At 47.9% G+C, this 25,260-nt stretch overlaps 1 protein-coding gene across 1 annotated transcript in view; it reads right to left on the bottom strand.

Moving 5' to 3' along the window:
- Positions 1–25,260, bottom strand: part of LOC143803972 (uncharacterized) — a 254,169-nt gene that overhangs the window by 62,783 nt on the left and 166,126 nt on the right. Inside the window, exon 19 of the mRNA XM_077281723.1 lies at positions 16,569–16,688. Within this exon, the coding sequence (XP_077137838.1) occupies positions 16,569–16,688 (120 nt within the window). The remainder of the gene's footprint in view (positions 1–16,568; positions 16,689–25,260) is intronic.

Here is a 25,260-nt window from a genome sequence, read left to right as displayed (position 1 = left end):
GCCAGCGGCGACTCCGGCACCTGACCCCCACAGCGCGCCGGTGTCCCCGCCTGCTCAGGCCCACCCAGCACTCGGCGCCCAGCGACGATAGGTGAGTATGTTATTTTTTTTTTATTGCAGCAGCATACAGGGCATATAATACTATGGAGCATCTTATGGGGGCCATCAACCTTTATGGATCAGCATACAGGGCATATACTATGGAGCATCTTATGGGGGCCATCAACCATAATGGAGCAGCATATGAGGCATATACTATGGAGCATCTTATGGGGGCCATCAACCATAATGGAGCAGCATATGAGGCATATACTATGGAGCATCTTATGGGGGCCATCAACCATAATGGAGCAGCATATGAGGCATATACTATGGAGTATCTTATGGGGGCCATCAACCATAATGGAGCAGCATATGAGGCATATACTATGGAGCATCTTATGGGGGCCATCAACCATAATGGAGCAGCATATGAGGCATATACTATGGAGCATCTTATGGGGGCCATCAACCATAATGGAGCAGCATATGAGGCATAAACTATGGAGTATCTTATGGGGGCCATCAACCATAGTGGAGCAGCATATGAGGCATATACTATGGAGTATCTTATGGGGGCCATCAACCATAATGGAGCAGCATATGAGGCATATACTATGGAGCATCTTATGGGGGCCATCAACCATAATGGAACAGCATATGAGGCATATACTATGGAGCATCTTATGGGGGCCATCAACCTTTATGGAGCAGCGTATGGGGCATATGGATGGGAGCAGCAAATTATAGAATGGTGGCACAGGATGGGAGCAGCACATTACAGAACTGTGGCGCAGGATGGGAGCAGCACATGACAGAATAGAGCAGCACATGACAGAATAGGGCAGCACATGAAAGAACGGGGGTGCAGGATTGCAGCAGCACATGACAGAACGGGGGTGCAGGATGGAAGCAGCACATTACAGAACGGGGGCCCAGGATGGGAACAGCACATGACAGGATGGGGGCGCAGGATGGGAGCAGCAAATTACAGAATGGAGGCACAGGATGGGTGCAACACGTGTCAGAATGGGGTCGCAGGATGGGAGCAGCACATGACAGAATGGGGCCGCAGGATGGTAGCAGCACATGACAGAACTGGGGCGTAGGATGGGAGCAGTACATGACAGAATGGGGGCTCAAGATGGGAGCAGCGCATGACAGCTTGGGGGCACAGGATGGGAGCAGCACATGACAGAACAGGGGGGTAGGATGGGAGCAGCACATGACAGAATGGGGGCACAGGATGGCAGCAGCACATGACAAAATGGGGGTGCAGGATGGGAGTAGCACATGACAGGATGGGAGCAGCATGTGACAGGATGGGGGTGCAGGATGAGAGCAGCACATGAATGGATGGGGCACAGGATGGGAGCAGCACTTAACCAAAATGGAGGCGCAGGATGGGAGCAGCACATGACAGCATGTGGGTGCAGGATGCAAGCACTACATGACAGGATGAGGGAACAGGATGGGAGCAGCACATGACAGCATGGGGGTGCAGGATGGGAGCACCACATGACAGCATGGGGGCGCAGGATGGGAGCACATGACAGGATGAGGGCTCAGGAAGAGAGTAGCACATGACAGGATGTGGGCGCATGAGGGTAGCAGCACATGACAGGATTGGGGTGGAGTATGGGAGCACCACATGACAGGATTGGAGCACGTGACAGGATGAGTGCTCAGGAAGACAGTAGCACATCAGAAGATGGAGGCACACAAAACAGGATGGGGCTGCAAGATGGTAGCAGCACATGACAAGATTAGGGCGCAGGATGGAAGCAACACATACCAGGATGGAGACCATATACCAATATAAATGCTCGCCACCCAGGCGTAGAACGGGTTCAATAGCTAGTACACATAGGTGTCGAGTTTCCACCACTGCACAGGGGGAATCTCAAACCATATTCGCTGCAGTCTCCCATTCTCCTCCAGCCACAGTGGAGCCTGCTCAGTGGAGACATCGGACCCAGAGCCTGGCTCAGACAGATGCTGCACATTTGGTTACTGCTGCCCTTCCAGGCTCAGCCATTATAACCAATACTGTTCAGCAGCGAGCAGGCATCCCTGGGACTAAGTCCTGCTTTTCTCCTTCTGAGTATGCCTGTTGTGAATTCTGTTGTGGGTTCTGCTCTTGGGGCTCCCTCCGGTGATTGTAAGTGGTGGTGCTGCTGTTTGTCCTTCACAACAGTCATCAGCTGCTTCCACTTTGGACAGGGCTATTTAGTCTGGCTCCTTCCTTTCGTGAGTGCCAGTTGTCCATTGTTTTCTAGGGATCCACATCTCTGCTTGGTTTCTCCTTCTGGATTGTCCAAATCATCAAAGATAAGTCCTGGCTCTGTTTTTGCAGTCCACATGCGGTGGACTTAATAGTTCTGTGAATTGCTATGTTTTTTCTTGTCCAGCTTTGTCTGTGTTAAGATTTACTCAGCCAAGTTGGAAGCTCTGGAGTCACAGTTACCCTCCATGCCTTTAGTTAGGTGTGGAGATTTTTGTATTCTCTGTGGTGGATTTTGTAGTATTTTTTATACTGACCGCACAGTACTCTTTCCTGTCTTTTCTTTCTAGGTAGCGTGGCCTCCTTTGCTAAATTCTGTTTTCAGTCTGCGTTTGTAATTTCCCTCTCCTCTCACAGTCAATATTTGTGGGGGGCTGCCTTTCCTTTGGGAATTTTCTCTGAGGCAAGATAGTATTCCTGTTTCTTTCTTTAGGTGTAATTAGTCCTCAGGCCGTGACGAGGTGTCTAGGGAGTGACAGGAACATCCCACGGCTACTTCTAGTTGATGTGTTAAGTTCAGGGTCTGCGGTCAGTATAGAGGCCACCTACTCCAGAGCTCGTCCATGCTGCTCCTAGGCCTCCAGTTCATAACAGTACAACTGGCCAACAATGAGAACCGCATCTCAAATGAAGGGAAAGAAAGTGCTGAGCCATTTTTTTTCTGTACTCTGTTGTGTTTTTTTTTCCCTCTTCACTTCTGGGTGGCTCAGGAGTTAGGCGTTGACATGGATGTTCAGGGACTTGCTTCTTGGGTGGATCAACTTGCTGCTAGAGTACAGGGTATTTCTGGTTATATCGTGCAGACTCCTGTTTTAGAGCCTAGAATTCCTACCCCCGATCTGTTCTTCGGGGACAGGTCCAAATTTTTGAGCTTTAAAAATAACTGTAAACTGTTTTTTGCTCTTAAGCCCCGTTCCTCTGGTGATCCCATCCAGCAGGTAAAAATTGTCATTTCTCTGTTGCGTGGTGACCCGCAGGATTGGGAATTTTCCCTGGAATCTGGGAATCCGGCCTTGCTTAATGTAGACACCTTTTTTCAGGCGCTTGGGTTATTGTATGATGAACCTAACTCTGTAGAGCATGCTGAGAAAACACTTTTGGACCTGTGTCAGGGTCAAGAAGCGGCAGAGTCATATTGCCAGAAATTCAGAAAATGGTCTGTGCTTACTAAGTGGAATGAGGATGCTTTGGCGGCAATTTTCAGAAAGGGTCTTTCTGAATCTGTTAAAGATGTTATGGTGGGGTTCCCCACGCCTGCAGGTCTGAGTGATTCTATGTCTCTGGCCATTCAAATTGATCGGCGCTTGCATGAGCGCAGAGTTGTGCACACTATGGCGTTGTCTTCCGAGCGGGGTCCTGAGCCTATGCAGTGTGATAGGATTGTGTCTAGAGCGGAACGCCAAGGATTCAGACGTCAGAATAGGTTGTGCTTTTACTGCAGCGATTCTGCTCATGTTATTTCTGATTGCCCTAAGCGTGCCAAGAGAATCGCTAATTCATTTACTATCAGTACTGTACAACCTAAATTTCTGTTATCTGTGACCCTGATCTGCTCATTATCGTCATTCTCTGTCATGGCATTTGTGGATTCAGGCGCCGCTCTGAATTTAATGGACTTAGAATTTGCCAGACGTTGTGGTTTTTCCTTACAGCCTTTGCGGAGTCCTATCCCTTTGAGGGGGATTGATGCTACACCATTGGCTAAAAATAAACCTCAGTTTTGGACACAGTTAACCATGTGCATGGCGCCAGCCCATCAGGAAGATTGTTGCTTCCTGGTGTTACATAATTTGCATGATGCTGTTGTGCTGGGGTTTCCATGGTTACAGGTACATAATCCGGTGTTGGATTGGAAATCTATGTCTGTGACTAGTTGGGGTTGTCAGGGGGTTCACGATGACGTTCCTCTGATGTCAATTTCCTCCTCCCCCTCTTCTGAAATTCCTGAGTTTCTGTCAGATTTCCAGGATGTTTTCGATGAGCCCAAGTCCAGTTCCCTTCCACCGCATAGGGACTGTGATTGTGCTATTGATTTGATTCCAGGCTGTAAGTTTCCTAAGGGCCGACTTTTCAACCTGTCTGTGCCTGAACATGCCGCCATGCGGAGCTATGTAAGGGAGTCTTTGGAAAAGGGGCATATTCGGCCATCTTCTTCTCCATTACAGTTTTTTTTTGTTGCCAAGAAGGATGGCTCCTTGAGACCCTGTATTGATTATCGCCTCTTGAATAAGATCATGGTCAAATTCCAATACCCTTTGCCTTTGCTTTCTGATTTGTTTGCCAGAATTAAGGGGGCTAGTTGGTTTACTAAGATTGACCTTCGAGGGGCATATAATCTGGTTCGTATTAAGCAGGGTGACAAATGGAAAACTGCGTTTAATACGCCCGAGGGCCATTTTGAGTATCTTGTGATGCCATTCGGACTCTCTAATGCCCCATCTGTGTTTCAGTCCTTCATGCATGATATTTTTCGGAATTATCTTGATAAATTCATGATTGTATATTTGGATGATATTTTGATTTTTTCAGATGATTGGGAGTCTCATGTGAAACAAGTTAGGATGGTATTTCAGGTCCTTCGTGACAATGCCTTGTTTGTGAAGAGGTCTAAGTGCCTCTTTGGAGTACAGAAAGTTTCTTTTTTGGGCTTCATTTTTTCTCCATCATCTATAGAAATGGATCCGGCTAAGGTTCAGGCCATTCATGATTGGATCCAGCCCACATCCGTGAAGAGCCTTCAGAAATTTTTGGGCTTTGCTAATTTTTATCGCCGTTTCATTGCCAACTTCTCCAGTGTGGTTAAACCCCTGACCGATTTGACGAGGAAGGGCGCTGATGTAGCTAATTGGTCCTCTGAGGCCGTTTCTGCCTTTCAGGAGCTTAAGCGCTGATTTACTTCTGCCCCTGTGTTGCGTCAGCCGGATGTTTCTCTTCCTTTTCAGGTTGAGGTTGACGCTTCTGAGATTGGGGCAGGGGCCGTTTTGTCTCAGAGGAATTCTGATGGTTCCTTGATGAAACCGTGTGCCTTCTTTTCTCGAAAGTTTTCGCCTGCGGAACGCAATTATGATGTCGGCAATCGTGAGTTGTTGGCTATGAAGTGGGCATTTGAGGAGTGGCGACATTGGCTTGAGGGGGCCAAGCACCGTATTGTGGTCTTGACCGATCATAAGAATCTGATTTACCTCGAGTCTGCCAAACGGCTGAATCCTAGACAGGCCCGACGGTCCCTGTTTTTCTCCCGTTTTGATTTTGTTGTCTCGTATCTTCCAGGTTCTAAGAATGTTAAGGCTGATGCCCTCTCTAGGAGTTTCTTGCCTGATTCCCCTGGGATTCTTGAGCCGGTTGGTATTCTTAAGGAGGGGGTGATCTTTCTGCCATCTCCCCTGATTTGAGACGGGCTCTTCAGGAGTTTCAGGCTGATAAACCTGATTGCTGTCCAGCGGGGAAACTGTTTGTTCCTGACAGATGGACTAGTAAAGTGATTTCTGAGGTTCACTGTTCTGTGTTGGCTGGTCATCCTGGGATTTTTGGTACCAGAGATTTGGTTAGTAGGTCCTTTTGGTGGGCTTCTTTGTCACGGGATGTGCGTTCTTTTGTGCAGTCCTGTGGGACTTGTGCGCGGGCCAATCCTTGCTGCTCCCGGGCTAGTGGGTTGCTTTTGCCTTTGCCGGTCCCTGAGAGGCCTTGGACGCATATTTCTATGGATTTTATTTAGGATCTTCCTGTTTCCCAGAGGATGTCTGTTATCTGGGTGGTCTGTGACCGGTTTTCTAAGATGGTTCATTTGGTACCTTTGCCTAAGTTGCCTTCCTCTTCTGAGTTGGTTCCGTTGTTTTTTCAGCATGTGGTTCGTTTGCATGGCATTCCGGAGAATATTGTGTCCGATAGAGGTTCCCAGTTTGTTTCTAGGTTTTGGCGGTCCTTTTGTGCTAAGCTGGGCATTGATTTGTCTTTTTCTTCCGCATTTCATCCTCAGACAAACGGCCAAACCGAGCGAACTAACCAGACTTTGGAAACTTATTTGAGATGCTTTGTGTCTGCCGATCAGGATGATTGGGTGGCTTTCTTGCCATTGGCCGAGTTTGCCCTTAATAATCAGGCTAGTTCTGCTACCTTGGTGTCACCATTCTTTTGTAATTCTGGGTTTCATCCTCGTTTTTCTTCAAGGCAGGTTGAGTCTTCTGATTGTCCTGGGGTGGACTCTGTGGTTGACAGGTTGCAGCAGATTTGGGCTCATGTTGTGGACAATTTGGTGTTGTCTCAGGAGGAGGCTCAGCGTTTTGCCAACCGTCGTCGGCGTGTGGGTCCCCGGCTTTGGGTTGGGGATTTGGTCTGGTTGTCTTCTCGTCATGTTCCTATGAAGGTTTCTTCCCCGAAGTTCAAGCCTCGGTTTATTGGTCCTTATAGGATTTCTGAGATTATCAATCCAGTGTCTTTTTGTTTGGCCCTTCCAGCCTCTTTTTCCATCCATAATGTTTTTCATAGATCTTTGTTGCGGAAATATGTGGTGCCCGTGGTTCCCTCTGTTGATCCTCCTGCCACGGTGTTGATTGATGGGGAGTTGGAGTATGTTGTGGAGAAGATCTTGGATTCTCGTTTTTCTAGACGGAGGCTTCAGTATCTTATCAAGTGGAAGGGTTATGGCCAGGATAATAATTCTTGGGTTGTTGCTTCCGATGTTCATGCTGACGATTTGGTTCGTGCCTTCCATTTGGCTCGTCCGGATCGGCCTGGGGGCTCTGGTGAGGGTTCGGTGACACCTCCTCAAGGGGGGGTACTGTTGCGAATTCTGTTGTGGGTTCTGCTCTTGGGCTCCCTCCGGTGGTTGTAAGTGGTGGTGCTGCTGTTTGTCCTTCACAACAGTCATCAGCTGCTTCCACTTTGGACGGGGCTATTTAGTCTGGCTCCTTCCTTTCGTGAGTGCCAGTTGTCCATTGTTTTCTAGGGATCCACATCTCTGCTTGGTTTCTCCTTCTGGATTGTCCAAATCATCAAAGATAAGTCCTGGCTCTGTTTTTGCAGTCCACATGCGGTGGACTTAATAGTTCTGTGAATTGCTATGTTTTTACTTGTCCAGCTTTGTCTGTGTTAAGATTTACTCAGCCAAGTTGGAAGCTCTGGAGTCACAGAGTTACCCTCCATGCCTTTAGTTAGGTGTGGAGATTTTTGTATTCTCTGTGGTGGATTTTGTAGTATTTTTTATACTGACCGCACAGTACTCTTTCCTGTCTTTTCATTCTAGGTAGCGTGGCCTCCTTTGCTAAATTCTGTTTTCAGTCTGCGTTTGTAATTTCCCTCTCCTCTCACAGTCAATATTTGTGGGGGGCTGCCTTTCCTTTGGGAATTTTCTCTGAGGCAAGATAGTATTCCTGTTTCTTTCTTTAGGTGTAATTAGTCCTCCGGCCGTGACGAGGTGTCTAGGGAGTGACAGGAACATCCCACGGCTACTTCTAGTTGATGTGTTAAGTTCAGGGTCTGCGGTCAGTATAGAGGCCACCTACTCCAGAGCTCGTCCATGCTGCTCCTAGGCCACCAGTTCATAACATATGCCCAAGGGAAGACCTCTCATTGGAGGTCGGAGGTCACATGCTCAGGTCCTGTAGCAGCTCCTATTGGTCCACCAGTAAGGTCCTGAAGAGCTGCAGCTATATAAGGTTCACATGGCCGCTCGGCCATGCGCTAGTGTAATTCAGTATTTGTGGATGTATGCCTGTTCTGGTGAAAGCTCCGAATCATTCCCATCCCTAGAGTTGTTGAATGCTCGTGAGTGTTGTAGCTGTCTAGCACCAGATAGTACCATCCAGCACCAGGCACAATATATACTGCGTCTATCTTGCAGTGACCACCGCTGCGGTACTGTACACACTCTGTGCGGCTATCTTTAGTGTCTCCTGACTATCCGTCAGTGTAGGGCGGGAACTCCCGCTTGATCCCAGCATGTGACTCAGTGTGTCCTCAGGCGCTGGCTCAAAAGCCACCGAGGGTCAGAGCTGGATCAACCACCAGCACAATGGGGGTGAATAGCAGGGATCCCACTAGTATCCATTTGCTGCACCCTGTGAATGCTAACTGGGCACAGCATTATCTTTAATCCCGGCAACTCTGTGAAGCAACAGAGTTCACTCCTATACAGACCGGGTACCCGTGTCTATTCAGGCATAGTACCGCCATAAAGTGCTGCCATTAGCTAGCAGCAGGTTCCACTCCTGCACGGTTGACCTCGGGCTGCGATCGCACCTATACTATCTCTATATTTACTCGGTGCGCTCCACCAGCCCTAACAGTATACTAGCGCCATGATCAGGCAAGTAATGGCGGACGATCAGCATCTACAACGGTACATCCAGCAGCTGGAGGGTAGGTTGGCGGCTCTTGAACGCACAACCTCGGCTGTAGATGTCACCGCAGTCGCTGTTCAAGCTGCTAGCGTAGCTGCAGCCAGTTTGTCCACTGCCACCTTTGCTCCGACTTTATCTCGTCTCCCGTTACCAGACAAGTTTGCTGGTGACAGTAAGCTGTGTCCGGGATTCGTGAGCCAGTGTGCCATACATCTAGAACTCCTGGCTGCACGTTTTCCCACAGAATGGGCTACAGTGGGATTTATTTTATCCCTTCTGTTGGGCAGTGCGTTGGAGTGGACAACGCGCTGTGGGAGCGCGATGATCGTGTGGTGCAGAGTGCTCCTCGCTTCTTGGACTCTCTGAAACAGGTCTTTATGGGACCTCATGACACCCATGATATGGCGCTCCAACTGCTGGCATTGACAGAGCAGTCCATGGTCAGTCAATTAGCCGTCCACTTCCAGACTTTGGCATCTGAGCTGGAGTGGCCGGATAAAGTCCTTATCCCGGTATTTTGGAAGGGACTGGCTGACCATGTGAAGGACGCTTTGGCCACCAGGGAGATTACTGCCACACTGGAAGAGCTTACAACTATTTCCACCAGCATTGACCTTCAGTTTAACGAACGAAGGTTGGAGCGAACCCAGTGTAGGCAGAGGTTCCGGTTGGCTCCTACCTTTGCTACTCCTCTATAATCTCCTGTTCAGGCGTCCAAGTCCCATGAGGCCATGGAGTTATCTCGTGCAGGACCTAAGTCCCAGGCCACTCAAATACCCGTGGTCTGTAATGTCTGCCAGCAGATAGGACATTATGCCAAGAAATGTCCCCAGCGGTTGGGATATATCCATGTCTAGTAACCGTAGGAGGAGGTTTACTAGACACAGTGGCATTTTCCTCCAAACTGTCCTTTAAGGGGACAATCACCTTTGGCCCTTCCACTCTTACAGTCAAGCTTTGTGTGGATTCTGGGGCAGAGGGGAATTTTATGTCCTCAGCCTTCACCCAATGCCACGCAATACCCCTGGTGATGCTCGCCAAGCCGGTGACTGTACAAGTGGTGAATGGGTCAAAACTGCCTTCACAAATAACACACCAGACCATCCCATTTGCATTATCTATGTCTCCATCCCATCAGGAGATTATTTCCCTCCTTGTCATCCCCGAGGGAATAGGTGAGATCCTGCTAGGGATACCCTGGTTATGTTACCACTCCCCTCATATAGAGTGGTCCTCAGGGAGAATCTTGGGTTGGAGTGAATCTTGTGAGGGCAGATGTCTTAGGGAGTGCATTAAGGTTGCTATTACCGAAGTACCCGCAGATCTTTCCTCTCTCTGCAAGCACTATTGGCCCTAGGCGGATGTATTCTCCAAGAGGGCTGCGGAGACCCTTCCTCCCCACTGTTCCTATGACTGTCCTATTGACCTCTTGCCTGGTGCAGAGCCTCCCTGGGGTGAAGTCTATCCCCTGTCTCTCCCGGAGACAGAGGCGATGTCCCAATACATCCAGGAGAATCTGGCAAGAGGATTCATTAGGAAGTCAGTGTCACCTGCAGGGGCTGGGTTCTTCTTTGTGCAGAAGAAGAACAGAGAACTATGTCCATGCATTGATTACTGGTGCCTTAATGCCATCACAATTAAGAACAAATACCCTCTGCCTCTGATATCAGCATTATTCGACAGGTTGCGGGAGCGAGGGTATTTACTAAACTAGATCTGCGGAGTGCTTAGAACCTGATTCGCATTCGTGAGGGGGCCGAATGGAAGACGGTGTTTAACACCAGGGATGGGCACTATGAATACCTGGTGATGCCCTTTGGGCTCTGTAATGCCCCTGCCGTTTTCCAAGACTTGGTGAATGATATCTTCTGTGATATACTTTCCACCTCGGTCATAGTCTATCTGGATGATATTCTCATCTACTCTACAGATGTAGACTCCCACCAGAGAGATGTTTGCAAAGTCTTCGACGTCCTACGGGCAAACTCCCTCTACGCCAAGTTGGAGAAGTGTGTGTTTGAGCAGGAGTCCTTGCCTTTCCTTGGCTATATCATCTCCGCCCAGGGATTGGCAATGGATCCTGCCAAGCTACAGGCTGTGATTTACTGGTAGGAACCCTATTCTCTCAAAGCGGTGCAGCGCTTTATGGGGTTCATTAATTACTATCACCAGTTCATTCCCCACTTCTCAACTTTGGTAGCTCCCTTGGTTGCCCTCACCAAAAAGGGTGCAAATCCCAAATTGTGGTTAGAGGAGGTTTCCAAGGCCTTTCTCTCTATTAAGTCGCACTCCACTAGTGGTCCCATTTTACATCGCCCCGATGTTGATAAACCTTTTATTATGGAGGTGGATGCTTCTTCCGTCGGTGCTGGAGCAGTCCTCTTCCAGAAGGATGCTAAAGGTCAGAAGCATCCTTGCTTCTTCTTCTCCAAGACCTTCACATCAGCGGATAGAAATTATTCCATCGTGGACAGGGAGTTTCTAGCCATGAAGTTGGTTTTCTCGGAGTGGAGACACCTCCTGGAGGGGGCTCGCTTTCCCATCCAAGTTTACTCCGACCACAAAAATTTGGTCTATATAAAGACTGCCCAGCGGCTAAATTCTCGCCAGGCTAGATGGTCCATGTTCTTCTCCCAATTCCATTTCACCCTCCATTTTCTCTCATGGGAGAAGAACATTCGTGCCGACGCTCTCTCCCACTCCGTAGTTTTATCAGCGAAGGAGGAACCTCGGCTTATTGTCCCTTCTGAGAGCCTGAGGACCATGGCCCCGGTTTTGCTAGAGTCTGTGCCCCCGGGGAAGACTTTTGTGCCATCAAATTTGCAACCAGAGATTCTCTCTTGGGCTCACTCGTCCAGGGTGGGTGGACACGTTGGGACCAAAAGGACATCTGAGCTTCTGGTGAGGAAGTACTGGTGGCCGCATACTGCCCATGACATTGGAGACTATATTCAGGCATGTGTCTCCTGCGCCAAGAATAAGTCTCCTCGACAACCGCCAGCTGGGTTACTTTATCCCCTGCTGGTGGTGGACAGGCCCTGGGAGATGGTCGGGATGGACTTTGTAATGGGCTTACCCAAGTCCCGTGGCTGCACCATCATTTGGGTAATCACCGACCATTTTTCCAAACTGGTGCACTTGGTGCCTCTTCCACGGCTACCTTCTGCACGGGCCTTGGCAGCGTTGTTTATTAAACATATTTTCTGCCTACACGGTATGCCGGACAAATTTGTCAGTGACCGGGGTCCCCAGTTTGTGTCTCAGTTCAGGAGAGAGCTCTGTCGTCTACTTAGCATTGAGCTGAATCTCTCTTCAGCATACCATCCCGAGATGAATAGGTTGGTAGAGAGGGCCAACCAGACCCTGGTCACATATCTGCGACATTTTGTTTCTGGTAGGCAGGATGACAGGGCATCCTTGCTACCATGGGTGGAGTTTGCGCTAAACAACGCCGTAGCCAACTCTACTGGGCAGACCCCATTCCTCCTTAACTACGGCCATCATCCATGGGTTCCTGTGCCTATACCCGTGTCTTCTGCCGATTTCAGGGTGGCAGACTGGGCTGTGGAGGCATGTGACATTTGGGACCACACTCAGGATGCCATCCGGGCTTCCAAGGAGAGAATGAGGTCCTCCACCGATGCACATCGGCGCCCCGCTCCGACCTTTGCTTCTGGTGACTTAGTGTGGCTCTCTGCCCGTAACATCAGGCTGCGAGTTGAGTCCACTAAGTTTGCACCTCGCTACTTGGGTCCCTTCAAGGTCCTGGAACAGGTTAACCCTGTGGTCTACCGTCTGGCTCTTCCTCCACGCCTAGGTATCACCGACACCTTTCATGTGTCTCTTCTAAAGCCTGTTCACATGTCCCGGTTTTCTGAGTCACCTGCCAGGACATCGGGTTCATCTACGGATGATTATGTGGTGAACGCTAGCTTGAGCTGTAAGGTGGTACGTGGCAAAAAATTTTATTTGGTGGGTTGGAAGGACTATGGCCCAGAGGACAGGTCTTGGGAGCCTGCTGAGCACATTCGGGCTCCGCAACTCATTGCTGCCTTCGAGCATAGCAAGGCCCAAGGAGGAGGGGGCCCTAGGAGGGGGGGTGATGTTAGGTTTCGAGTTCCCACCTCTGCACAGGGGGAATCTCGAACCATCTCCGCTGTGGTCTCCCATTCTCCTCCAGCTGCAATGGAGCCTGCTCAGCGGAGACGTCGGTCCCAGCGCCTGGCTTGGACAGATGCTGCACATTTGGTTACTGCTGCCCTTCCAGGCTCAGCCATTATAACCAATACTGCTCAGTGGCGAGTCCTGCTTTTCTACTTCTGAGTATGCCCAAGGGAAGATCTCTCATTGGAGGTCAGAGGTCACACGCTCAGGTTCTGTAGCAGCTCCTATTGGTCCACTAGGAAGGTCCTGAAGAGCTGCAGCTATATAAGGTTCGCATGGCCGCTCGGCCATGAGCTAGTATAATTCAGTATTTGTGTATGTGTGGATGTGTGCCTGTTCTGGTGAAAGCTCCTAATCATTCCCATCCCTAGAGTTGTTGAATGCTCACGAGTGTTGTAGCTGTCAAGCACCAGATAGTGCCATCCAGCACCAGGCACAATATATACTGCGTCTATCCTGCAGTGACTGCCGCTGCGGTACAGTACGCACTCTGTGTGGCTATCTTTAGTGTCTCCTGACTATCTGTCAGTGTAGGGTGGGAACTCCCGCTTCTCCAGCATCTGACTCAGGGCGTCCTCAGTCATAGGCTCAAAAGCCATCGAGGGTCAGAGCGGATCAACCACCAGCATAGTGGGGGTGAATATCACGGATCCCATTAGTATCCATTTGCTGCGCCCTGTGAATGCTAACAGGGCACAGCGTTATCTTTAATCCAGGCAACTCTGTGAAGCAACAGAGTTCGCTCCTATACAGACCGGGTTACGGTACTTGTGTCTATTCAGGCGTAGTACCGCTATATAGTGCTGCCATTTGCTAGCAGCAGGTTCCACTCCTGCACAGTGGACCCCGAGCAGCAAACCTACCTAAACTATCTCTATATTTACTTGCTGCATTCCGCCTGCCCTAATATATATATATATATATATATATATATATATATATATATATATATATATATATGTATATATATATATAAATATATATACAGCTCAAAAGGGAACACTTAACACAATGTAGCTCCAAGTCAATCACACTTCTATGAAATCAACCTGAACAGTTATGAAACAACTCTGATTGAGGATCAATTTATCCTGCTGTTGTGCAAATGGAACAAAAAACAGGTATAAATGATAGGCAATTAGCAAAACAACCGTTAAAAAGGAGTGGTTCTGCAGGGGGTGACCACAGATCATTTTTCTATTCTCATCCTTTTTTGCTTTTGTTTTAGTCACTTCTGCATTTTGTAATTGCTCTCACTGCTAGAGGTTCTGTACAGTAGCATGATGCAGTGTCTACAACCCACATACGTTGCTCAGGTAGTGCAGATCATCCAAGATGGCACATCAATGCGAGCTGTGGCAAGAAGGGGAGTCATGTCTGTCAGCACAGTGTCACGAGAATTAGGCCGGGATCACACACAGCGAGATATGTCCGAGTCTCGCAGGTTAAAGCTCTGGCTCCGGCACTCCAGAGCGGAGTGTGCATCCGCATAGCAATACATGGAGCTGGTCGCTCCGCTCCGGAGTGCCGGTGCCAGAGTGTGTTTTTAACCTGTGAGACTTGGCCGTATGTCGCTGTAGCGTGACTCCGGCCTTAAGATGATACCAGGAGACAGACCAGTACACCAGGAGAACACATGTGACAGATGTGACAGAGTCTGGAGACGTCGTGGAGAATGTTCAGTCGCCTGCAACATCAACAGCATGGCAAGTTTGGCAGTGGGTCAGTAACGATGTGGGAAAGCACTTTTTTGGAGGCCTGCACAGCCCTCCATGTGCTAATCACTCTTACTGACTTTATTCACCGGGATGAAATCCTCAGACCTATTGTTAGACCATATGCAGGTGCACTGGATCATGAGTTCCTTCTGATCCATGACAATGCTAAGACTCATGTAGATAAAGTGTGTCAGCAGTTCCTGCATGATGAAGGCATTGATGCTATGGACTGACCTGCCCTTACAATTGAGCACATCTGGGACATCATGTTCCATCCACCGACACCATGTTGCACTACAACCTGTTCTGGATTTTACTGATGCTTTATTTCAGGTCTGGGAGGAGATTCCTCAGTAAAACATCTGCTGCCTCATCCAGACCATGCCCAGGCAGTGCATGGGGGTCATAGAGGCACTTGGAGGTCACACACACTACAGAGCATCATTTCCTTGCTTTGAGGCATTTCCACTGAAGCAGGATCAGCCTGTAATTTGATTTTCCATTTTGATTTTGAGTGTAATTGCAAATACAGGCGTCCATGGGATATTAATTTAGAGTTACATTGATAATTTTTATGTTTTATTGTTCTCAACAAATTCCACTACGTAATGAATAAAGATTTGCAACTGGAATATTTAATTCATTGATATCTAGGATGTGGTATTTTAGTGTTCCTTTTATTTTTGAGCAGTGTATATACAGGTGTAACTTGCTATTGTGTTAGTGCAAGTAGCATCAGGTGAGCAGACATTACTGGTCACACATTCATGAATGTCATAGCAGTGGATTCCATTAAATAAAACATTACAAGAAGGTAAAATATATATGAAATGTATTGTTTACTAGTAAATGGAGCTGTACTATCTTGGTAAGTGATGACATAGAGCTAGAATATAGCATCACAGGCAGCATCAGAGTACCATGTCCAGGTTCCAAACTGCAAACTAACATGGTAACATGTTCAATTTTTTTTTACTTTGTCTGAATTTTTCTCATTATTATTTTTATTTTACTTTTTAAAATTTAAAAATAATAAAAACAAGTTTGAAAATTGAACTCATAACCTTATTGCATGGAATGCACTTATTAGTCTCCACTTGGTGACCCAAAAACTGCAGCTGTGTGGCCCTATATACAGCTTCCCTTCTGTGGCACTGATTTTTTTTCTTTATGGCATTGCCACATGAATCCCTTTATGGCTACTTCGCAACTAAAACTATTATTAAGTCATTATCAACTATCTCATATATATATATATATATATATATATATATATATATATATATATATACCGTATATATATATTTATACTCATTAATAAGCTCACTTTAAAAGATTAGCATATTTCAATATGGAAATTTCTCTTCATGTACAAATGTAAATCCCTATTGTGTTAGTGCAGGTGAACAGATGTTATTGGTATGGTCATTCCTATAATCACAATGAGTAATATTTCCTGATTAATGCAAAAACTTTAAGCTAAAGTATTATTCCCAACGTGTTAAATGTTTGATTAGTTTCTACTTACAAGAACAAGCAAAATGTCAGATTGCTTGCTGTTAAAATTTGCCCTTGTTCTTCCAATATTCCACTATTGCTACTTTCATTTGTACACGTCAGAAATTAGAAAATTGTCCTATCTAACATAGGCACAAAATGTCAAGAAACTTCTGGTAGCAAAATGGTTTACTGAAGATGGAACATTAGAGTTAGATGTTGTATTGAAAATACATAGAATGTAAGTCTGTAAGGACAGGGTCCCCCCCCCTCTGTACCAGTCTGTCACTGTAAACTTGTTTACTGTAAACGATATCTATAATACTGTATGTAACCCCTTTCTTATGTACAGCACCATGAAATTAATGGTGCTATATAAATAAATAATAATAATAATAATATTTATCTAAGTTTTCCTGTTTTCGGCAGACTACAAAAAATCTACTTTAAGTTTTGTAAAAGTAAGAATTACATGACAATAACTATTATAACAAAAGTTAATATAATGTGATCAATTTATTTCCTCACCTGAGAATCCAACATTACAGGCACAGATGTAATTCCCTATTGTGTTATTGCAGGTTGCATTAGGTGAGCAGGTATTATTGGTCTCACATTCATCAATATCCGCACAGTGGGTCCCGTTACCTGATGAAAAATATGTTAATAATCATGGAAACCTTTAGAAGGTGATGGAAAACATGGCACTTCTTGTTAATTAGTAGATGGAGCTTTGCTATCCTGGTAAGTGATGGCATATACCCAGGACATGGCATCTCAGTGTCCTGAGTCCTGTCTGGAGCAGAGAAAATGTCTCTACAGTACCAAGACATCGATAATATAGGAGCAACTTAAGGAAACCCAGCAGCACGGATGTAAAACCTGTATTGATGCATATTTAAAATCCTGATGACGTCCACCATAGGCTTAATATTCTGAAACAACCTCACGTTTCTGGTGCTACAAACACCTCTAGTCATGGTGTGACACGCACACTTTGTAATGCAGATGGAGCGCCCCCACACCGCCGCAGGGCCGAGGGGTACCCGGAGCCGGGCCTCTAGGTCTCAGTCCTGGGGTTGTCACGGTGGCTAGACCCGGTCCGTGGCCCTGTCTGTCAGTGGGGGACGTCCGGTGCAATAAGTGATGTTGTAGCGGTGCAGTTGTGGGGTGCAGGTCGCGGTAAATAACGAGGACACCAGGTTGCAGTCTCTTTACCTCTTTACTGAAGCTCTCTGGGTCCTCAGTCCGGAATACGGCTCACCAGGCTGCGCAAGTCCGGCCGGTCCAATGGCACTTCCAGAGCTCTCCTTGCAGGTGGAAATCGGTGCCTTCCTTCTAGCGCTATGTGTTGCAGTCCTTCCCTGCTGTGCTTACGGAAAGTACCCCACAACTGTTGTGTCTGTTTCTCGTGTTCCCTCACAACAACTTAATTCGCAATGATCTTTCTCGTCCCTCCAGATACTATGGTAGGAACGCACCCGTATGACGGGGAGGCTCGGAGATCTTCCGGGACTCTATCTGCGCCCCTCTCCTGTTGGTACCCCCCTTTGCCTTCCTGGGTGATGCGTGAGACAGTCCGCCTCAAGCTAACTGCCCTGCCGTAGGTCTGAGGTATGGCTTGAAACTCTTTACCTCCTCGGCGTTCCGGCCACCGGTAGTGCGCCTCAGTAAGGTGCTGCCTCTTTCAGCACAACCCTCACTGGTATCTCCTTTCGCTTGATTTCGTTTCTCACTCAGCACAATCTATCTCGCTTCTTAGTCCTTCCTTGGGCACCGCCGCTATGCTGAGCAGGCACGGTCCCTTTACGTTCTTTCCATGCCAAGCCTCTGCCAGGATCCCACCCCTGGCAGAGACCCTACAGTCTCTCCCTTCACAACACCCTCTGCCACCAGGTGTTGCTCCGTTCGATCCCGTCAGCGTTCTTCCTAACTTTCTGCCTGACCCCCAGTTTACCCACTATGGTGGGGAGTGGCCTAATGAATAGCACCCTTAGCTCCCCCCGGAGGCCCAGCTGTGAAATGTCTTGGTGACTGTGATACCTGCTCAGAGAACTCCTTCCGTGCCATCGAACGCAGCATGGCCCCCCTTAGTGGCTGAACCATGCTACTGCAACGACCAGGACTCTGGGGCGCTGCACTCCCCCCTGGTTAAACACAGTACTCCGGGACTGGGAAGAAAAACAACAATACAGATTAGCAAAAAGACATACAATTTTGTTGAGTGTAAAACAATAAGCATACTTGAACAGGCTTCCCTTTATGGGAGGTGAGGACACTTTTAACGTTACAAACATGGTCAACATTATAAATTACAGGCTATGCATAACTCCTGTTACCCAACCGGGTATTCTACTTAGTGCAAATTCTGGAACAATAAATTAACATTGCCTTTAGGAAACATACACTCTTAGTTTACCAAAGGCCTTCCTATAATCACATTACAGGGTAAGGTAACTTCACATTCTCCTTCTTGTGAACCTGCAGGACCGCCTGTCCCTACGGCACCAGACCTACTGCCTCTCCTTTCTTTTACAGGACCGCCCTGTTCATCCAGGGCCTACTGCCTTTCTCTACTATACATGGTATAGACATAACATTCCTTTCGTTTAAAGAACTCTGAGCCCGCTCTACTCGGCTCCTTTAAGGACTCACTCTCTAACCCCTACGGGTTCACTCTCTGTCCTTAGTAACAAAGTAACTTTCAATGGGGACGCGGGGTTTACCTTCTATCCTCACCTTCATTATTACTTTGCTTACTTTCAACTATGCAGACCTCTATCTCTACCCCTACGGGCTCTCTGCATCTTTTCTTTCTGCAAAACATTATTTAGACATTTCAACAAATTCAACACATATAACTTAGCATGTAAAACAGTTACATTTCTTTTCAAGGCATCATTATGGCATTACTGTTCTGCAACAGTATCTCTCTCAAGTTCAGTTTCTCACATCCCCTTTAAGAGGAGACCAAGTCTTTCTAAGGTAGCTCGTCTTCTCAGCCTACCGGCCCATGCAAAGGTTCCGGCATGGTATCTTCGCAAAGTGTCTTTAACTAGAACCGGTAGGAAAGGTATCTTCACAAAGTGTCTTTGGCTCAAACAAATAGGGCAAACATCTTCGCAAAGTGTCTTTGGCTAAAACCAGTAGGGTGCACCTTTAAGAAGGTGCAAACTATTTACAAGGGAAGTTCGAATCATGCACAGTCCATGATTTCTGCAGTTTGTATAACTTTTGTGCAACATCTTCAGAAAAGGAAAACAAACAAAGAGGATCCCGGGTTAACAGAGGGATCCATTAACCCTGGGCGGGTTTAGCAGCAACTTAAAGGAATAAAAGACAAACAGTAACTATTTACATTTTCATGGTATCGAGGTTTATTCTCCTTCCGGTGGCTGGGGCTCCGCGCCCCCGGCCACTACAGCGCCAGTGTCCTCAGTTCGAACATGCAGATGGACTCGACTGGCCAACTCCGGGGCTGCCACTAGGCGTACCGTCGCGATAGTGACAAGTTCAGGCGCTCCCGGGACCAGATCTGGGGCTGCAGGTGCCGCAGGCCCAGACATACACCGCCGAACATTTCGTGCATACCACCCGAGTGGGTTCAAGTGGCGGCTGTAGGTCACTGGATCCCCCTTTTGTAACGGTTCTCCGCTTCGGCCACAACAGGGAGCCCTCACGTTACAGTGCGCAACGAAAACATCAGTATCCAGTCCCGGCTCGTGTATGAGGCCCCACCCCCTTTTTACATGGTAGGCCAACACAGTGCCCCGCCTTACCGTGTCTCTGTCATCCCATGCCGGGGGGGGTTGTTGTACTTTCGTTGGGCCCATCGACTCAGCTCCTTTCCGTCCTTTCCACTGCAGAATCAAGCACTGTCTATATTGTTCCCACGTAAGCACCGCAAGAGTGGACCCGTTCTCCCGGGATCCATCTGCTCCAAACCAGGGGGTGTCCCACCGAAGAACTACTCCATCTAAGCTCACATCCACAGGCTCCCCCACTCCAGTCGACAGCGGTGGCACCATCCTCCCCAGGTCATCGGGGGATAGCACCATTAGCCCTGCCGAGATAAGTCGCTCCCTACTGCGATAGAGGTGGGTCATGGAAGTGGGCTCGCGGAGGGGAGCAGGGACGTCGGCCATACCTGCGCCTAATATGGTTCCATCGGTGTCGCTCCGGTCCGTTAACGAGGACGCTGGAATCTGCTGCAGCCCGGACCGGGGCTCCTCCAATGGGATGCTCGGATTCGGCCCAGCTAGCCGTGGTTCCCCCTCCTCTAACTCCGAGGTCGGGATTGGTGGGCGTAGCTCTGCTGTCAGGTCCGCGGCCTTCCGGTCCATCTCCGGTGAAGAAAGGCAGGCCTGAACCGCTTCTTCCTCGCTCAGGCACTCGCCGTTCATCATCGCCGCCTGATAGTCGCTGGCAGTGCATGCACCTAACTCCGCCATTTCTCCAAGGTCGGGCTTCTCCGTCGCCAGCTTCCCGCCGTTGCATCTCAGGGGGTTGTCTTCTGTTTTGGGGCAGGTCATCTCTTTGCAGCCAGAAGTGCAGGGGGCGGTAGCCATTTCTCGCGCCACACTGGGAGTCTCCGCCCATAACACACCCTCCTTCTCCTGGGGTGTAGCAATGGCGGCGCCTTTTGGCGGGAACTTCTGGCGGCCAATGGCGCAGCACAATCTTGCAATAAAGTACAGTAAATCACAGTCTCTAGGCACACATGACCTGATTCTTCAGGCTTAAGTAGATCCTGTTCGTGACGCCAAGTTGGAGCGCCCCCACACCGCCGCAGGGCCGAGGGGTACCCGGAGCCGGGCCTCTAGGTCTCAGTCCTGGGGTTGTCACGGTGGCTAGACCCGGTCCGTGGCCCTGTCTGTCAGTGGGGGACGTCCGGTGCAATAAGTGATGTTGTAGCGGTGCAGTTGTGGGGTGCAGGTCGCGGTAAATAACGAGGACACCAGGTTGCAGTCTCTTTACCTCTTTACTGAAGCTCTCTGGGTCCTCAGTCCGGAATACGGCTCACCAGGCTGCGCAAGTCCGGCCGGTCCAATGGCACTTCCAGAGCTCTCCTTGCAGGTGGAAATCGGTGCCTTCCTTCTAGCGCTATGTGTTGCAGTCCTTCCCTGCTGTGCTTACGGAAAGTACCCCACAACTGTTGTGTCTGTTTCTCGTGTTCCCTCACAACAACTTAATTCGCAATGATCTTTCTCGTCCCTCCAGATACTATGGTAGGAACGCACCCGTATGACGGGGAGGCTCGGAGATCTTCCGGGACTCTATCTGCGCCCCTCTCCTGTTGGTACCCCCCTTTGCCTTCCTGGGTGATGCGTGAGACAGTCCGCCTCAAGCTAACTGCCCTGCCGTAGGTCTGAGGTATGGCTTGAAACTCTTTACCTCCTCGGCGTTCCGGCCACCGGTAGTGCGCCTCAGTAAGGTGCTGCCTCTTTCAGCACAACCCTCACTGGTATCTCCTTTCGCTTGATTTCGTTTCTCACTCAGCACAATCTATCTCGCTTCTTAGTCCTTCCTTGGGCACCGCCGCTATGCTGAGCAGGCACGGTCCCTTTACGTTCTTTCCATGCCAAGCCTCTGCCAGGATCCCACCCCTGGCAGAGACCCTACAGTCTCTCCCTTCACAACACCCTCTGCCACCAGGTGTTGCTCCGTTCGATCCCGTCAGCGTTCTTCCTAACTTTCTGCCTGACCCCCAGTTTACCCACTATGGTGGGGAGTGGCCTAATGAATAGCACCCTTAGCTCCCCCCGGAGGCCCAGCTGTGAAATGTCTTGGTGACTGTGATACCTGCTCAGAGAACTCCTTCCGTGCCATCGAACGCAGCATGGCCCCCCTTAGTGGCTGAACCATGCTACTGCAACGACCAGGACTCTGGGGCGCTGCACTGACAGTTACCATTACATTTTTGTATTTTAGGGAATCTTCTTTTGTATTTTTTTTAATTATTATTTCCCTTGTTCACAAAAACTATTGCACAAGAAATGCAAAAACTCAGTGCATTCACTTGTGACAAATGGGCACACGCTCTCTGACACTGATTTCTATATTCTTTTTCATTTTTGTAAAATCTGCTTTTCTGTAAATACTAATCAGTAGTGTTGAGCGATACCGTCCGATACTTGAAAGTATCGGTATCGGAAAGTATCGGCCGATACCGTCACAGTATCGGAATCCAATCCGATACCGATACCCGATACCAATACAAGTCAATGGGACTCATGTATCGGACGGTATCCCTGATGGTTCCCAGGGTCTGAAGGAGAGGAAACTCTCCTTCAGGCCCTGGGAACCATATAAATGTGTAAAAGAAAGAATTAAAATAAAAAATATCGCTATACTCACCTGTCCGACGCAGCCGGGACTTCAGCGAGGGAACCGGCAGCGTTGTTTGTTTAAAAATCGCGCTATTACTTGGTTACGTGAATTCCCGGCTTGTGATTGGTCAGGTCGGCCATGTTGCCGGGACGCGGACCAATCACAGCAAGCCGTGACGAAATTACGTCACGGCTTGCTGTGATTGGTCCGCGTCCCGGCAATATGGCCGCCCTGACCAATCACAAGCCGGGACGTCACGGGAGGCTGGACACGCGCTCATTTTAAAATGGGCGCGTGTCCAGCCTCCCGTGACGTCACGGCTTGTGATTGGTTGCGCCGCGATCAACCAATCACAAGCCGGGAGGCTGGACGCGCTCATTTTGAAATGGGCGCGTGTCCAGCCTCCCGTGACGTCACGGCTTGTGATTGGTTGCGCCGCGATCAACCAATCACAAGCCGGGAGGCTGGACGCGCTCATTTTGAAATGGGCGCGTGTCCAGCCTCCCGGCTTGTGATTGGTTGACCGCGACGCAACCAATCACAAGCCGTGACGTCACGGGAGGCTGGACACGCGCCCTTTTTAAAATGAGCGCGTTTCCAGCCTCCCGTGACGTCACGGCTTGTGATTGGTTAATGGCGGCCATGTTGCCGGGACGCGGACCAATCACAGCAAGCCGTGACGTATTTTCGTCACGGCTTGCTGTGATTGGTCCGCGGCCCGGCAACATGGCCGCCCTGACCAATCACAAGCCGGGACTTCGCGTAACCATGTAAAAGCGGGAATTTTAAACAAACAACGCTGCCGGTTCCTGCGCTGAGGTCCCGGCTGCGTCGGACAGGTGAGTATAGCGATATTTTTTATTTTAATTCTCTATTTTACACATTTTAACATTAATGTTGTTCCGATACCCGATACCCGATACCACAAGAGTATCGGAATCCCGGTATCGGAATTCCAATACAGCAAGTATCGGCCGATACCCGATACTTGCAGCATCGGAATGCTCAACACTACTAATCAGTAACAATTCTGGTGAAAGGCACAAAGTCTTGTAAAATGCGGAAAATTCACAAGTGGTACCTGCCTCTTAATAAATTAGGCGCATCCAATTTCTGCATCACCCTCACTAAAACTGGCACACAAAACACCAGGCTTAATGGATTGGGGCCATACCTTGAGTTTATGTTTGCGCCACAGATAACACTATCGGACAGATGTGACTAGAATATTAGCTACATGATGTTGTTGGCCAGCAGGGCGCATGATGTAGTCTATAAAACAAACAATAACAGTATGGATTATTTTATTCTAATGTAATATTACACTGGTCTACAAAAAAAAAAAAAATTCTGGCATGGACTTTAAGAACAGTTTTAGACTAATTTGAGGGTGCTGAAGTCTAATCTGATCTTTTAATTTCTCTATCGCATCACGTTTTTGCGCTATATGTACATAGCCCATTTTCATGAATTCCATGATAAATGTAAGTAGTGTATGAAAAGTGCTGGTTTATACGGTTCACTAAGGTAAATTTAGTTTAATTTTGGTTGGTTAATTTGTGTTGATTTGAAAATGGTTAACTTTCTTTTGGGTCTGCAAGGAGGGTACACAAAACACCCTTGTTTTCTGTGCTACTGGTACAGTAGAGCTATAGCAGAGCATTTGGTGAAAACTGAATGGCCTCAGCGACAGAGTTTGGCATCAGGCGATAAGAATGTCATCTATAATCCTCTAGTGGATAGGAAGAACATTGTCTTTCCTCCCTTACACATAAAACTTGGATGGATGAAGCAGTTCGTCAAAGCTCTCAATCACAGTGGAGAATGCTTTAACTATACAGTATATGTTCAGCTTTTCCTGGTCTTAGTGAAGAGAAGAAAAAGGCTGGAATATTTGATGGACCTCAAATAAGAACACTTATGAGAGACCCAAATTTTATCACATCAATGAATGAGACAGAAGAAAGAGCTTGGAATGCATTTTGTAATGTGGTGCAGAATTTTCTAGGGAATAAGAAAGCAGACAACTATGAAGAGATTGTGGAAGAGCTACTAATGAGTCTGCGAAATCTTGGATGTAGAATGAGTATCAAGATTCACTATTTACACAGCCATTTGGACTTTTTTCTAGAGAACCTTGGGGATGTGAGCGAGGAACAAGAGGAGCGTTTTCATCAGGACATTAAAACAATGGAAGAACGGTATCAAGGCCGGTGGGACTCACATATGATGGCTGACTATTGCTGGAGCTTGATGAGAGATAACCCAGAAGCTGTACATCACAGATCAGCCAAGAAAGGAAAGTTCAAATAACTGCCATTTGCCATTCATCTGTGTGCCATATATATGTGTTTTTATATTTTGTAGTTTAATTCTGTAAGTATATTTGATTTGCTGTACATAAACTTTGTAATCTTTGTTATTCCTTGATTAAAAATATACAAAATGTAGTACCAAAAATCATGCGTTTTTTTCATAAAACATTAGGAGTCATTTTCATCAAAAAATTGAAAATATCTCGAAATCCTGATGTGATAGCCAAAAACAGAGTTCATATTCGTAATCAGCAGCCAAAATTGACTTAAAATATGTTTTAAAACCTTTATCCAGAAAAATTGCGTTGACCAGTGTTATTGTTTGCTTTTATCACTCATTAATATTTCATGCTGTCAGTTTTGATTACACAGAACAGGATCGGCTGTATTCGCAGACACAACATAAATGGCTGCCACTAACAGCAACCATTGTTTAGAGAAACTGACAGGAAAAGTGTTAGTCTGTATACCGGCCTTATATGACACTGCAAAATTCTGAATATAGTGATTAGCCTCAGGATATATCGCCACGGTGTGTACATTTCTGGCGGTATCCCATGTTATCGAGCTGCATC

This window comes from Ranitomeya variabilis, chromosome 2, assembly GCF_051348905.1.
Source record: "Ranitomeya variabilis isolate aRanVar5 chromosome 2, aRanVar5.hap1, whole genome shotgun sequence".
NCBI lineage: Eukaryota > Metazoa > Chordata > Amphibia > Anura > Dendrobatidae > Ranitomeya > Ranitomeya variabilis.
Note: the sequence above shows the minus strand (reverse complement) of the source record. Positions and strands in the feature narration are given on the sequence as shown.